The 15,422-nt window shown below is 36.5% G+C and overlaps 1 protein-coding gene across 1 annotated transcript in view; it reads left to right on the top strand.

Annotated features, from left to right (window-relative positions):
- The window catches only part of LOC124158539 (alkaline phosphatase, tissue-nonspecific isozyme-like), a 271,518-nt gene that overhangs the window by 230,856 nt on the left and 25,240 nt on the right, over positions 1 to 15,422 (top strand). The window contains exon 4 of the mRNA XM_046533673.1: positions 10,512 to 10,690. Within this exon, the coding sequence (XP_046389629.1) occupies positions 10,512 to 10,690 (179 nt within the window). The remainder of the gene's footprint in view (positions 1 to 10,511; positions 10,691 to 15,422) is intronic.

Genomic DNA, 15,422 nt, shown 5'->3' on the forward strand with positions numbered 1-15,422 from the left:
GTAATAGAAAAGAAAGAATGAAAAAAATCCGCCCGAAAATTGCCGCGTTTACCAATTCTTCCATGTCGTGACGTTTAGTGGACTGAAGGAATTATCTACCACGACGGAGCCTCTCGCTAATCACTAACCGAGTCGCTAGGTGGGATGGGTAGGTGAGAAACCGTTTGACGGAAACATGCCTCATGGGTAGCTTAGGAACTCACTACGCACCACTCCCGAGGGAGTGATGGAAAAATGTCAGCCAAAATCGATTTTTTCGATTGACCAATTATCAATCAAAATGAAAAGCTTGACTTTGCAACAAAACTCGAAATTTGAACCGAAAACCATTAGTTGAAAACTCGATTTTCGATTTTAACCGAAATCGATTTTTCCATACCTACCCCCAAGCAGTACGGCCTCGGCCTTATACTCACGAGGTAAATTGACAATTTTCCATGATGAGCTCTGGAACTAGAACACCAAGGATTGCAGGATATGGAGATGAATAATATCTGGCCAGCAACTTTCTTGTCGGAGATAAAGGCAGTAATTAAAGAGAAAATAATAAAATATACACTGTTGAATGTTCCACAGAAGTTTATTTGACGGGACCAGGCTTCGACATTACCCGATGTCATTTTTAAAGGTAATGTCGAAAATACTTAGTGTGATGTCGAAACCTGGGTCGGTCAATTAAATATCTGTGGAATATAGAACAGGTTATCTTTAATTATGTTTCCTGTCACCAAGTTCCGCCAAATATCGCCATCAAGCATTAAGTTCAGCAGTGTTGATGAAAATTTTCTGGCCGTGCCTACTTTATCATTATTTTTTCTTAATCATCTCAACAATGCCATGGCTTTTTATTTCTCAACTTGATATTTTTATCTTGCTTATACAAAGTAAGCAAAGTACTACTGTATTGAATCGATAATGATTGCCTGTAGAGCTCAATTTGTGCTCTCTGCTAATTGTACATAGAAAACAAGATGAAATCGGTTGCTGTTTGGCAAAGGGGCGAGAAATAAATAACGTCGCAAGTTTTAAGGAGACTAACGAGTAAAATGCGCAGCGCGATCTACTTTTGTTCGGCCGAACTGCTTTTTTTTCCATCCGTTTTTCCGTGACCTAGGTCCTCGTTCAATCTCATCTGTCTTCATTTGTCTGAGGGAGACAAATGCCTCGTTGTAGCGGCGGCGGCGGCGGAGGCCGAATGCTTTGGAAACTATTCATGGAGAAAGTTTTGCCTCTTTGGCGACCTCAACATCAAAAGAGAAAGGGAGCAGCAGGCGTTACAAGCTCCATCTAGGGGAAGGAGCTACAAGTAATGAGCTCGCCACTGTGGACCTTGATATTCCCCGTTTCTGTGGACACCACTTTTCTCAAACTCTAAAATATGCCTCGACCAATGAATCATAAAGAAATTTTGCAAAAATATGCGACTCTTATCCATCGACCGTTGGAGCTTAAGGTGGTGCATCACTCCCGCTTGTCTCGTATTTTATAGACGCGTATTACTCGCTTAAAACTGTTAGGACCGGGGTTGTATGGCTACCTAGAAGGAGCATTGCCCGTCATTTTGAGGAGTAGTGATGATTTTAAATATCCGTTCGTTTATGTTTAAATTAAATAGCTACTTTATTAAATACAAAATTTTTCTTTATGCATCAATACAACTGAGTAATTTTCTATAAATCGTTTCTCAATAAAAACTTTTTAATGAATAGCCGTCACGTCTTTCCTGCTTCCCTGGCCCTGGCCTTCCAAAAGCCACTTGGCATGGCATATTTATACTGCTTATTTCCATTCAAAATGTAATAAGAAATATTAAATGCATGAATTTGCTAACTTAAAAATCAAAATGACAAATGTAATATAATGTGTAGTGATTTCCTGAGTGAAACACGCGTTACTGTCACTAATAAAATAGAAACTCCCGTCATTTTGATGGGTGATGGTCTTTTAACTCTCCGTCAGTCGCGTCACATTTTGGAACGCGATTTGTCGCGCGGCATTTCGCAGACACCTTTTAGCAGTGGTTAAAGAAAATGCATGAAAGTAGAAATAACTGTTTTAACTACAATAAAACATTCATTGAAAACTTAATTTTATGAATGGACAAGAAATATGCAAATCGACAACAATGATCAAGGATAGAGGCCTTTGAAAGGTGGTGCTACAGAAGAATGATGAAGATCAAATGGATCGACCGAGTTAGGTACGAAGATGTCCTAAGAAGAGTAGGAGAGAAGAGAAGCCTCATGAAAACCTTAACAAGAAGACGGAACAACCTTATAGGCCACATCTTGAGACATGATGGCCTGATGAAGACAATCGTCGAAGGGCAAGTGGAAGGCAAGAACGGAAAAGGAAGACCTCGAACAAAATATAAGGAACAGGTAAAGAAGGATGTGAAAGAGAAGAAATACGTAGGTGTGAAAAGATTGGCTGATAGGAGAACTGTGTGGAGAGCTGCGTCAAACCAATCCTAGGGTTGTTGACCAATGATGATGATGCTGATGGACGGCAAATTTATGCATAATAATTATGGAGACATTTGTATTAGTAATTAAAGACTGAATAATACTTATTTTGACGTTTCTCACAGCTTTTCTTTCATGGAAATTGTATCAACATGTTTAATTTGGACAGTAAATGCAAACATATTTTTCACAGTTTCACAGCACGGATTTTCTTACTAACCTAACAAATAATGTTGACTCAAGGGGGAATAATTGATTTCGTAGAAATTTTATATTGATAGCGGGTTGAGTTGAACTTAAACCAAAATATCACCTATCAGACTGGAAAGTTATTTTTCGATGCAACCTCAAAATTGTTATGTGTGTGTTTACGGTTAATACCATGCATTTATATCAATGTAATAAATGAACATAGAAATAGAAATAGAAAATGACATTTATTATTCTGGGACAAGTGTGTCCCTTAGGAAGATACATGATTATAAATATAATAGAGTCGGAAATATTACAAAAATATGAAGATTTACATTAAAAATCGATGTGACAGAACGTAAACGTATGTAGAAGAGGGGAAAACGGTGTATTATACGCTAAAGTTTACTCAAATAACGTGACAACAATATTGATTGTTTGAGGCGTAACTTGGTGAAAGCGATTCATAATTAAATTAAAAAAGAAGAACTTTAGTAAATTCTTCGTAATAATAGCTTTATTTTGATGTGAAATTTATTTCAATAAAAAATTCGTACCAATAAGACGCACATCCAAAATTTAATACTTTAAATAGCTATTAATTTGAATTACAAACGTATTTTAAAACTTTGCGATGAATATCACGAAGCCATTAGCGTGTAACGTATTGTAACTCGAGTCGTCGCGTGGCGTCTACCAGACTCCAAAAATAACAAAATATCAAAATTTATTCCATAAATGTGACAAAACATATAATCACATTGGCGACTATTTCAGAATCATAAAATAATAAATTACGAGGGATAAGAGTTTCCTTACTATGGAAATACGATGTGGGCAAAGAGGAGAAAATGGCCTGGCGTCTGATAGACGACCAACGCAGGATTAGGATAGACAGGTGGTATTACTCCATTTTTATGTGAAAACACTAAGGCATATTTTTAACAGAATACGTAACATAAAAAAATAAACTTAAGTCGGAAAAATTTAAGATGGCAGGGAAAAAAAATCTAGGCAATATGATCAAGTAAGTTGGGGTTACACGTAAAATTGACGAGTCTGGGCCTTCTAGCGCTATTCAATCATGTTAAAATGTATTCATTTTGTTCATTATATTTGCTAATTTGTTTTTGCGTCAATAAGTATTTGACCTCTATATTTAATTCGATCCATCCCCTTTGCCAAGTCTTCCCCGCACTGTCCTGCTATGATGCAAATAATGTGAAATATCTGAATGATAGGAGATCGAGTAGGAGTAATTATTCATGTGAAGGGTAAGCTACTAATTGAACCGTAAAATACCGTAAGTTTTTTGTGGTTCCAAAAATTATGAGAAACGTGGTGGCCAAGAGGGTAAAGCTCTTCACTACTTCGGTGTTAAGAGCCCCGAGTTCAAAAACTGGTTTATCCTAATTGTATGCTCTTAACTCGGTTTAATCTAAGTATTCTCTTAAAAATCTCGGTATCCATATAAGTTCGGGAAAGATTTTGGAACTTCTACCACATATTTGTGAAATTTACACTCCTGTGATATATATGAGTCGATCCCTACCCTCATTGAATCAAACTAACCTTTGGGTTGAGGTACAAAGTGAGTAAAAGAGCGCGATGAATTAGGAACTGCAAACTTACATCAAGGAAAAATTTTGCAGATAAAGCCCATTTTATTTATACCTTATGGTTCTAAGAAAAGATCATACCTAACTAATAATTTTGTAACTGAATACACAATAACATTTTTTGTTACTGAAGTTGACTGCCATTTATAAATACTAATGGGGTAACCAGGCAAAACCCATATCTTCTGCTGCTGAGGTTAGAAAGATTTGCTACAGCATGAGAGCGGCAAAGCTGTCTGGTGAAGAGGAGTGCTTTCTCAAGGAGAATGATATCGCACGAAATCTGTACTTGCGATTATCTCTCGAATCCGGGCCTGTGGGGAAGAAGGGCGTGACATTTTTTTCTACACTTCCTATAGAATTTCAGAAAATAACATCGGCAATCATATCCCAAATATCACTCTCGCGATGTCTCCCAATGAATCAAATAATAGACAATAATTTGTGTATTTGAAGATGTAGATTGAAAAATATTTTTAGGATATTAAAAAGGTAGATAAGGGTGTGCTGAGGGTGGCGTGGAGTAAACTTAACCTCGAAAACCCAAAAACCAATAAAATATATGAATTGAATTTTTGGTCTTCCTCTTGACCTCTAGGTTTAACGCTGATTAGTGTCTTAGAGTGTAGTTCCTCACCTACACTCCAACTCTAATAAACGGAAAACATTAATTTTAATACATCTATGGGTACATGAAGGCAAAAGTAACTTTTAAATGATAGGTGATGAACGTCCACGGTTTCAATAACTCAAGTTGCGCAAGTAAAGACAGTAAATTATTATATTTTGCGTTCAATTACATTCTTACTTTATTAAAAAGTTACGAGATGAACAGAACAGCAAATGATTGTTACACGAAACAAAAATCTTTCATTACACTGTATTCGTTCCTTTATACTCAGGAATTACAAAAAACACCGTGCTAAGCTATAGGCTTTTCAGCAGTGGCACCGAAGTCTCTTCCAGAATGAGAAAGACAAGTATACTTTTTTTAGATCAACCACACATAGCTATGGAACAGGAATCGTCCCTGATTGCCACTGAATGTAGCGACCGTAATTACATGTGCCATGAAATATAAGAGGTGCTTTCAGAAAATAACCGATACTATGTTTCAAATATTTCTCACAAGTTAGGAGATATTTTTATAGAGTTGGTATAAATGCCCCTAAATAATGATAAAAATTTCAGCTGTATCCACAATTTACTTTGCCTGTGGTAGCCGCTGAGGTTAGACGAGTCTTTATGAGCTAGGCGATATTCGGCTCACCCTTAATTACTTGTTCAAGAATATTTTATCAAAAACAATAATATGACGATGACCCGTCCTCCATATTCGCCAGACATGGCTCCGAGTAACTTTTATCTACTTCCAAAAATAAAGAGAACTTTAAATGGCCTTCGTTTTACAAGCGTAGAAAACGCTAAAATAAAAAGGCTATCCAAAATATCAAGTTTGAGAAGTGTTTCGAGGATTGGAAAAATCGTTGGCACCAATTCGTAAAATCTAATGAGTACAATTTTGAAGGTGACAATATTACTGCACACGAATAAATTAACTTTTTTTTGACAAAAATTCCCGTTATTTTCTGAACACAACTCCTATATATGGCATTTAAAGTAACTAAACTCATTGTACAATGGGAAACTTGTTTATAACCACTCATTCAATAGATCTTGTGCACTAAGAGCTCTAAGAACCTTAACGCCTACTAAAAAAACGATCGGAGCGTTAAATGTGTCTCACAAAAGTTGGCAGTCTTGAATGATATCCTTTGATTGATTTTAAAGGGCAAAGAGCAATCAATCCGGTAGCTTGAATCCACGATGGATTGCTATCGGAGATTGCACATTGCCGGCTCATTTATAAACGACATGGGGTCCAGAGATGAACAATCAGGACGTGCTTGGACAATCGCGTCCGGAAAAGATAGCCACGATTGATGGATGCAATAAACATGTGTTGAAAGGATGCTCCTAAAGGTACGCCGTGATAAAAGCTTGCTTGAAATCAATTACAGCATGAGTACCACTCTTAAAATCATCACCTCCATTTTGTTACTACTCAATAAGCCCACTCATACACCATTAGCATCGAGAAAGGGGTCAACAGGCAAAAAGGAAATGTTAATTTGTGAGATAAATCAGTATGGAGATGAAAAATATGATCCTAGTCAATTTTTAAATGAAAATTAGAGCATCAATTTTCCCTCATCGAAGTACCAAACGTTAAAAGGGGGATAAAAATGCTAAAAATCTTTTCCATACTAGAAATAGGTTCTTTGCTGGCAGTATTTCAGAATATTACAACAATTTACCGCTGATCAAAAAGAGTGCATGAATCAAGAGTTGAAACGCGGAGTCTGCTTTGTGCAAGGTGGAACAAATTACTAATTGGTTCTAAATTACTATTTTTATATAAAAATGAATTAATATTTTCATTTAACCAAAACTTTCGAGCATGCGGAAATATAAAAATTGGGTCATATCGATGAAGTAATGAAGGAGAGGGTGAAGAGATCATGCTAAGGTTCATCACATCATTTTTCCACAAACATGGTATTTTGATATATTTGTTATAGGTAAGTAGAGACACATATGGTTGATATTTTCTGCTGCAGAATGTCTAACTATGTTGCAGGAATACTTCGAGGTGCGAAAAATTTACGCATTGAAAAAATAACAATTCTAAGTACGATATTGAATAGAATTACCACTCAACTTTTCATCAGTCCTCCAAACATTTTGCTTTTTTATATGTGTAGTTTGAGGTAGTACAATTACATTTCACATTAATTCAAATCGGCAAAAAACTTATAATTGTAAGTAATATTACCGATCGATGATACTTATTGAGTTAAATTACATGAAATTCTATACGAAGACATAGTGCAACTGTTGCTAGAGAATAGAATTATTGGAATGGCTATAAGCAAAGGGTAAAGCTGAATCTCTCATGTGCTAAAGCGGATTGTGGAATTTTATAGACTTATATTGAAATTTAAGCGTGTATAAATAAATGTCGTGAGCATAACTGAAATGTACTCATGAAATAAAATGATCAAAATATAATAATAATAAAGTTAATAGTTACATGATATTTCTATAGCATTTTCTATCAGAAAAAATGGTTTAAATATTATTATGTTAGTGTTCTACTGATTAAGGTAGGTTTCCATGGTTTAAGAAGAATTCTGGCAGACTTGCTCCTTTCATTGACTTCCCTATTAAATGCTCAATTAGGCCTTCTCCCCTTCATTCTATCTTAAAAATTCTGTTGTCAGCCTACCCCTCCATCGTTTGCCCAATATTCTACCCTCTGACACTATTTCAACATCCCCTCCCCGATCAGTACTCGTTCCATCCGTGCCTTCTGTCTCATCCGTATCTCATCTAGAAGCTGCCTCTCTACACTTTGTTTAGCACTTCTTTGTCACTCCTCCAGCCCGTTCTCTTCACCTTCTCCATTCTTCTCCACACCCACATTTCGAACGCCTCCAGTCTTCTCTCGTCCTCCTTCCTAAGTGTCCATGTTTTTCCACTGTAAAGCGCTACACTCCAGAGCAGACTATTCTACAGCATTTTCTTTAAACCCTTACATATAGGTCCACTCATAAGCTCCTTTGTGTACACGAACGCCTCTTTCGCTTACGAAATTCTCTTCCTGATGTTGCCATTGCAGCATTATCCATTTGACTCTAATGTGCTGCCCAAATTGTTTAATTGTACAACATGCTTATGTTTTTTCTCACCTACTCTAATCACAGTTTTACATTTATAGCTCGCGATGCTTTACAAAAACGCATAACTCTGTTGATGAGAGAAAAATTAAAATAGTTCCCTTGAAGCTTTATATTTTGTATAGTATTAATATTCTGTGACAACTGCTACTGCACTCAGCCAGTTTTAACCATAAAGGGGAGAGTTCCAACTTGTTAATAGCTCATAAATGGGGTTTTGTGAAACCCTTTTAGCCCTGCAGAGGTACGAAGTGAAATACAGCAGAAGCATGGAGCTGGGTACATTTTTCATGATTTACGCTCCCCCATAAACCTCTAGCATTAAGCTAGGCTGCTATTTGTTGACTCTCGTTTGCTGAGAGTGACCAACATATCTCAGGATAATTGAGAAGACAGTGTGGAGGAAACCGCATCAGTAAGCATAGGAGAAACTATTTTTTTATCTTTCACTCGAAATATATACACATTTTGATTAAATAGAGTGTAATTATAAACTACGAAATAGGACAACTTTTCAGGGTGGAAATTAGCGAAATCTTGATATGCATCAATAACAAAGGAATTAATGATACTAAAGTATATATTTTGCATTTAGTTGTTTTCTAGATTATTACCAGGTAATGCTGTTGAACCATCTCACTGGCACGCTGAAAATAACGCAATATTTCACAAAAAAATGGAAGAAATTGACCTCGGTCCCAAATACATAACAGTCAATTATGCTTGAAAATGACACAATGGCTAATGCTCAAAAATAAAAATAAAAACTTAAAAAAATATAATCAAATAAAAATGTTGAGTTCAGGTGATTAAAAAATCATTATTTGCCAACGTTTCCGAGTTTAATGAATTCTATCTTTAGGGCTACGTAGAAATAATCATATAAAGGTACAATTCCTACTCCTTATAGCTTATTTAATAAAGTAATACAACTTTAAGAAGGATAATTAACTAGGGTACATCATTATTGCTACTTCATATTTCGATGAATCCTCCGACTGTTAGTATAACTGCAATTCATGTAATACGTTGTAAATATAACATTCATTGAAAATGCGTTGACAAAAAGTTATTCTAAATCACCCAAACTGACAATTTACATTCGATTTCATCTATGGATGCACAAAATTAAGAGGCTGAGGAAGAATATAATGTATTTTAAATTATTTTTATTCTCTTTGACTTGTGACTGTGTTCGATGAGGGCTCCCAATTTGAGAGCCAAAAAGTCAAGAGTCAAAAAACTCATTGATCCAGCTGGAAGTCCTAGAGCAGTTCCTGTGCATCATTCGCCCTAATGTACCATACAGTACCTATTCATACAGGCTATTCAATTAATGTGTATTTTTCTATCACTTATTTTAAGCCTTTAAATTTGTGCTAGTTTGATGAAATTTGGCTGGAACATCAAAATGCACTGTATATTTCGTTAAGTATAAAACTTGGTGATGGTTTTCCGGGTTTACACCGCGTTGTAAACCCGGAAAACCATCACCAATCAACTAATCGCGGAAGCCTCCGTAATAAGTATAAAACTTATTTTACAATTTCGACTTCATTGCCCCATAATGTGGGTTCAAAAGCTTGATGTGATTTTACCTAACGGGTTTTTAATGTCCACAAACTGAAGATGGCAAAAATCTAAAATTGTGGGTGAAAATGCATTTGACCCGTTTTAGAAAAGCAGCGTCGTTTATAAAGGGCGGAAAAAAGCTGTGCCACGAAATTTTCACCCTGGATAGCTGATGTCAGTAGCAACCAAATTAATTGATTATTTTTAGATCGAAAATGCACCATTTTTTAACTACAGAAAGTTTGAGACAAGCGTTCCTATTAGCCGCGAGTTTGCCCTGTTGCCGGATATTCTGGACAACCCATGACTTCGAATGCTTTTCCTGGCGGAGACCGTGATGTATGCAAGGCATCCGGCAACAGGGCAAACTCGCGGCCAATCGGAGCGCTTGGCTAACATTTTCTGTAGTTTAAAAATGGTTCGTTTTAGAACTAAACATAATATCTTATTTTGGTTCCTACAGTCATCAGCTATCTATCTACCGATTCGATCGATAGATTTTTCTTCCTCATAGGAAAATCTACTAGAATTGGTAGAAGAAAAATTGCGTATGCTTGGTTTCGCTAGGTAGGGCCTCCTTCGCTTTCATAGCGCTGGAGTGTTTAATCCCTATTTCCCTCCCTTCCATTCCTTTCCTTTCCCTGGAGGCGTCGGCGGGCTCCGATCGCGACGGCGCCTCTATCCTTTTTCCTTCCTCTCCAGCCCCTCCCCGGGTGTCCTGGCGTATAAGCCTCGGGCTTGGTTCCGGGCCCCGGTGCGTTGTACCCTTAGCAGGGTTCGCCTTGAACCCTCAGAATTCTTGTCATCAGCTATCCAGGATAAAAAATATTAGGACATTTTTCTCCACCGTGTATAAGAGACGGTTGTACCGCACAAGTAACTTTAATCCGATATCATATTTTTTCCTTTTTTCCGTTTTTCAGGGAAGGCGACGGGCATCGTGACGACGACCCGCGTGACGCACGGCACGCCCGCCGCCTTATACGCGCACTCGGCGAGTCGCTACTGGGAGGACGACGGCAAAGTGCCCCCCAAGTCGAGGAACGCGTGCAAGGACATCGCGAGGCAGCTCGTCGAGGACGACCCCGGCAGGCAGATCAACGTAAGAGGGTCATCTAAATTGCAGGGGTAACAGGGCCCCCAAAAGGGAAAGTGCCTACATTGGATCCCGCAAATCCAAACATGTTTAATCCAAACGTCCGCTTAAAGTGAACAGAGACCAGTCGATTTTTTTTCAAAGATAATTAACTTTGAGTTATTTCCAGTACAGTATATCCTTAAATATTTAGGCGTTAAACACATAGGCTAAATGTTCTACACTCTGTAATCGAGGCGAATTCCATCATGAGTTAATGTGTACCCCTTTATTATGTTTGGAACGATTTTTTACGCAATGATTCTTTCTATTACGAATGAAATTATATTAATAATAACAGTATACACTTTAGAATACTCTTAGGTTTTGGTGCTTTTCGTTTTCATTTTTTAGAGTAAAATAGGATCATTAATTAAAACCATGGTAGCTCTTTAAATGCATGATATCGCTTTCATTTATGTCGGAAAATACGCCATTCAGGGCCTAAAGGGTAAGGCTTTGAAAATGACACAATGTGTTGAGACCATGGTCGGTTGTTGAGTGTTGAATTAAAAAGTGTGGAAATTGCCATTTGTATTCTTCATCATGGATATAACGGGCTTCCACAAAATGAAGCCTTAAATGATTTCATATCTTCTAGGGTTTCCAAAAGCGTGCGCAGTGCTTAGGACGGTGGACGGTTTTCGTCTTACCCCATCTTTGATGCATCAATTTTACAATTATTTCGGCTCATCCAAACGGTCAAGTAATTCGAACAGGGTTCGCTCCCAAATAGTTCGGATCATCGGGACTCAAATGAGTGGCGAAAGTTGCGCCATGGAAACAATATTGAGGGATGGGGTAAGAGAGACCATAAAATATATACTTTATACCGGCAGGGGGGTTGAGAGAGGGAGGTTGATTTTGGAAGGGAATGCTTCATCTGTATTGGGGGATGTAGGCACTCCGAAAGGAAGAGGATTAACTCAGTTCCCAGAGTAAATATAAACATAGCGCTCAGGGTGGCTGTTGAAATAGTCAAGATCGAAGGACAACATTGAAACCACCAGGTTATTCAGCTATCAAATTATGCAAAATAGCAATATTATTCATTTATTCACAGTACTGCAATCCTAAGACTGGTATATAGCAACCCTTGATAACTCCCTTTCCTACAATTCTATATAGTTCCCAGAAAGAACTTCAAGGAAGCAATGGAGCTGGATTAGTAAGCGAGAAAAATGGTGGCCATAACAGTGGAATATATGGATTCTCATATCGGAGACGGTTCACTCTCCAGTATATTTTATATTTAAATGTATGCGAATAACATAAGATATGGAGGAGTATCACTGCCAAGCCCTCTCGAATGATTCATTAATCCTTCATTTGTATCTCGCGGTTTACACCATTCAACCTGACTAGTATAAGAGATCTACGAACTTATTTGCATCTCAGGCGATGGCTCTAGGAAGAAAAACGTGTTATAAAGACATAGTAAACCACGGCCATCCCTTGGAGCTTTCCTGAACTACGTTGATGATTCATGACTTTCAGCATGGCAACGAGCAGATAAATACCACGTGATTCGTTGGTAAGTTTTGTTTTTGTAATTTATTTTTTATGGAAATGCAGAAACCAATACCAAACTGTCTCACGTTTATTATGGAATCTAACTTGAATTTATTTTTCATCAATGAAAATTAATTATGTAGACAAAATGAGCGATGTATTTCTGGAGATATGTACATCTCATTACTTAATAACTAATAAACGTAATTGAAAATAAGCCAATCAGTTATACGCTAAGCTGTCATGGTACCAGGGTCGTTCCCCAAACGTTGGAGAAAGGGGACACTCTCAGCCGACTGGAACCCAGAGATAACTATATTCAGGGCTAAATCTCGTTTTGAACCATACTCTCAGGTCCGTCAGGGACCGTATCCAAGGGCTCATAGGCAACCGCTTGCTTTCGGTATTATTTCACTAGCTCTACTATCACTACGGATACAAGGAAACTCTCTAATCACAAAACAATGCCTACAGTGTTGGAACAACTAATTTTACTTATCCAGCTGTTTTGCCGTGTAATATTCATATTAAATGTATTATAAAAACTCATACCAATATAAATTTTTCCCACGAATTTAAATAATATAACCATTATACCACCATATATGACCATATATAACCATTTCGGTGATATAAACTGTTACTTATTTGAAGATTTACTCCATTTTTGTGTCATTCTCATCTTTTTCTAACTTTAGGCTAGAACGAAGTTCTCCCCATATTCATATTTTAAATGTAGAGTTGCTCAAGCTCTCAATGATACTTACAAAATATTCACATACTAGATTTAATATTAAATCTAAGTCAAATATGAAACGTACTTTAAATAGATAACATTCTACCTTTCTGCTCAATCCAAAAATAAACGACGGCAAGAGGTTGTTAGTGAATTGATAATGCACATAAAATTTCGATGTGAAAAGTAACTGCCTTTCATTGGATGCATCCTCAACTATGTAGTAGTTGCACTACATAAACCGAGCGTTATACAAAATGTTCACTGCGTATCTTGATGGTATTTATATCACCACAATAAAAATAAAATATTCATTTTGTCGACGGCTGAATTTTTCGATTGCGCCTTCAAAAAGCTGAGTCCCATTTCATTACCAAATAAATTACCGCAGATGAAATTTATTGGCACTCACTATTCATCAGCTCGGAAACATTACTTCCCCAATCATTTAATATATTATCAGGAAAGCGGCTTTATTTCACGTTATCATCAAATAACGATTTTCTCTTGTTTTTAAAAAAAGACACAGTTTTTTGTGATTAAATGGCAGTTATGAGACGCATTGCGGCGAGTAATGAACTTCACCACTCATATTTCCATTCCAAATGAAAAAGAACTATCAATTTGTGAATATTCACGTAATTTAGTTAAATCGGTGCAGAGTTAGATTTACTTTCCCCATTGTTCTAAAAATGTTTGTCGCTAAAATACTCTCAACAATAATGTATAATAATTAAGTTATTCATTTATTTTACGTTACTTTCTCATTCGGTTTCAAAAGCTCTTGTTCATTTTTAAAGTTTGAATTATTTTTGTTTGTGATATCATAAAATTAGGTTTTCAAAACGAAATAGCCAACAATAAAACTCTTCTTATATTCGAATCGTCAGTGTCAATTCAAAGATAACAATAAAAGGCTTAAAATATTAAAACGTACATTTTAAGCATATGACTAAGACAAAACGAACTGTTGCTCTAGGATTCGTAAATTAATTCATATTAGTATGATTCTTTTCAAAGAAGAATATATTGAGATAAAAAATTGATCAATGTAAATCAAAGTTTAACCCGTTAAAATCCTAGCGGGTCACTCAAAACCCTTTTTAAAATATTAATGATAATAATAATATCAATAATAATAGTAATAACAATAGTAATCTCATATATCCCATGAATTACGATTTATAAAACACATTTAATTGAATGAGAATATTAAATGGAGTTATCATAGAAGTTAGTAACTAAGGAGTGTATCAGCAGTGGCGTTTCCCGTGTTGGCAGTGTGCCTCTCACGACAAACGTGAGGTACGTCAGATAATTTCATGAATAACCAGAGTAATGGCCTTCGCACGTCCGTGTTAATATTTACTGAAATACTTCCGCTGCCGTTGAACACAGGGGGATAACTATTTTAAGCGTTATGCGAAAACGAACAAATTGGATGACGCGTCTTCTCAAAGTGGGAGTTAACGTTTGCGCAAAATTTTCGCTGTCACGTTTTATGGGAAGGAATGAACGTAAAATAGTAACTAATGTTTTAATTTTTTATAAATTCTTTGAAAAATCCGAAAATTCTTCCAAAATATTGTTTTAATTATTAGTCATTTCAAAATGTATCGTTGAGCAACGTAAATTTAATATATACCTTAATGTGATCAAAAAGATTTAAACATAAGATAAGATAATTCAATAAGATTTTTTCTCTATAAACCCTGCCCTGTATTCATGAAAAGACAACGAAAGGATAATGCTGTCATAGGTAACTCTTACAGCATTTATTGCTTCAACAAATTTTCAACGAGATTTGTTACATCGACATTTTCCTGTACAGCTTAAAATTTTGCTGTAACAACAAAGAGCGTTATGCGAAAACAGCTTCAGGGAAAATTTTTACAGTATTTATCGACTAATATTAATCGCATTACATCGTGCCAAATATACATGATACCTAGCAAGTGCTTGGTGAGAATATTTTAAATAATAGCAATGTACTGAAAGCAATGACGCCGACTCCATTGGGCCCGAGGGGGCCCGAGCCCCCTCAAAAATTCTTTATGGGTGTGAGAAAAAAATGTGTCAGGATTGCCGATTTTCCCCGAAGTGTCCAGATATCATATTCGAGTTATCAGGGTTCTAATGTTGATCATATGACTCTTCTAAAATGCTTAAAAAAACTCAAAAATTACTGCTAATAAAATTTCCCGGGGCAAGATCCCCGGTTTGGGCCCCCCCAATATTTTTGTAAGTCGGCATCCCTGGCTGAAAGAGAAGGAGGAAAGACTATCAAAAAAGAGATATTATTCAAATCCAACCAAACTTCGGATTGTTGACAGTACAACCTCGACATTGGTTTGATTGAAGTGATGCTGACGACAATGAATCATTTTAATCGTTTGGCAACCGTGATAAAATCAAATTATCTGCATTTAATCGTGTTCTCTTGAATTGAAT

Source organism: Ischnura elegans, chromosome 5 (genome assembly GCF_921293095.1).
Source record: "Ischnura elegans chromosome 5, ioIscEleg1.1, whole genome shotgun sequence".
NCBI classification, from domain to species: Eukaryota; Metazoa; Arthropoda; class Insecta; order Odonata; family Coenagrionidae; genus Ischnura; species Ischnura elegans.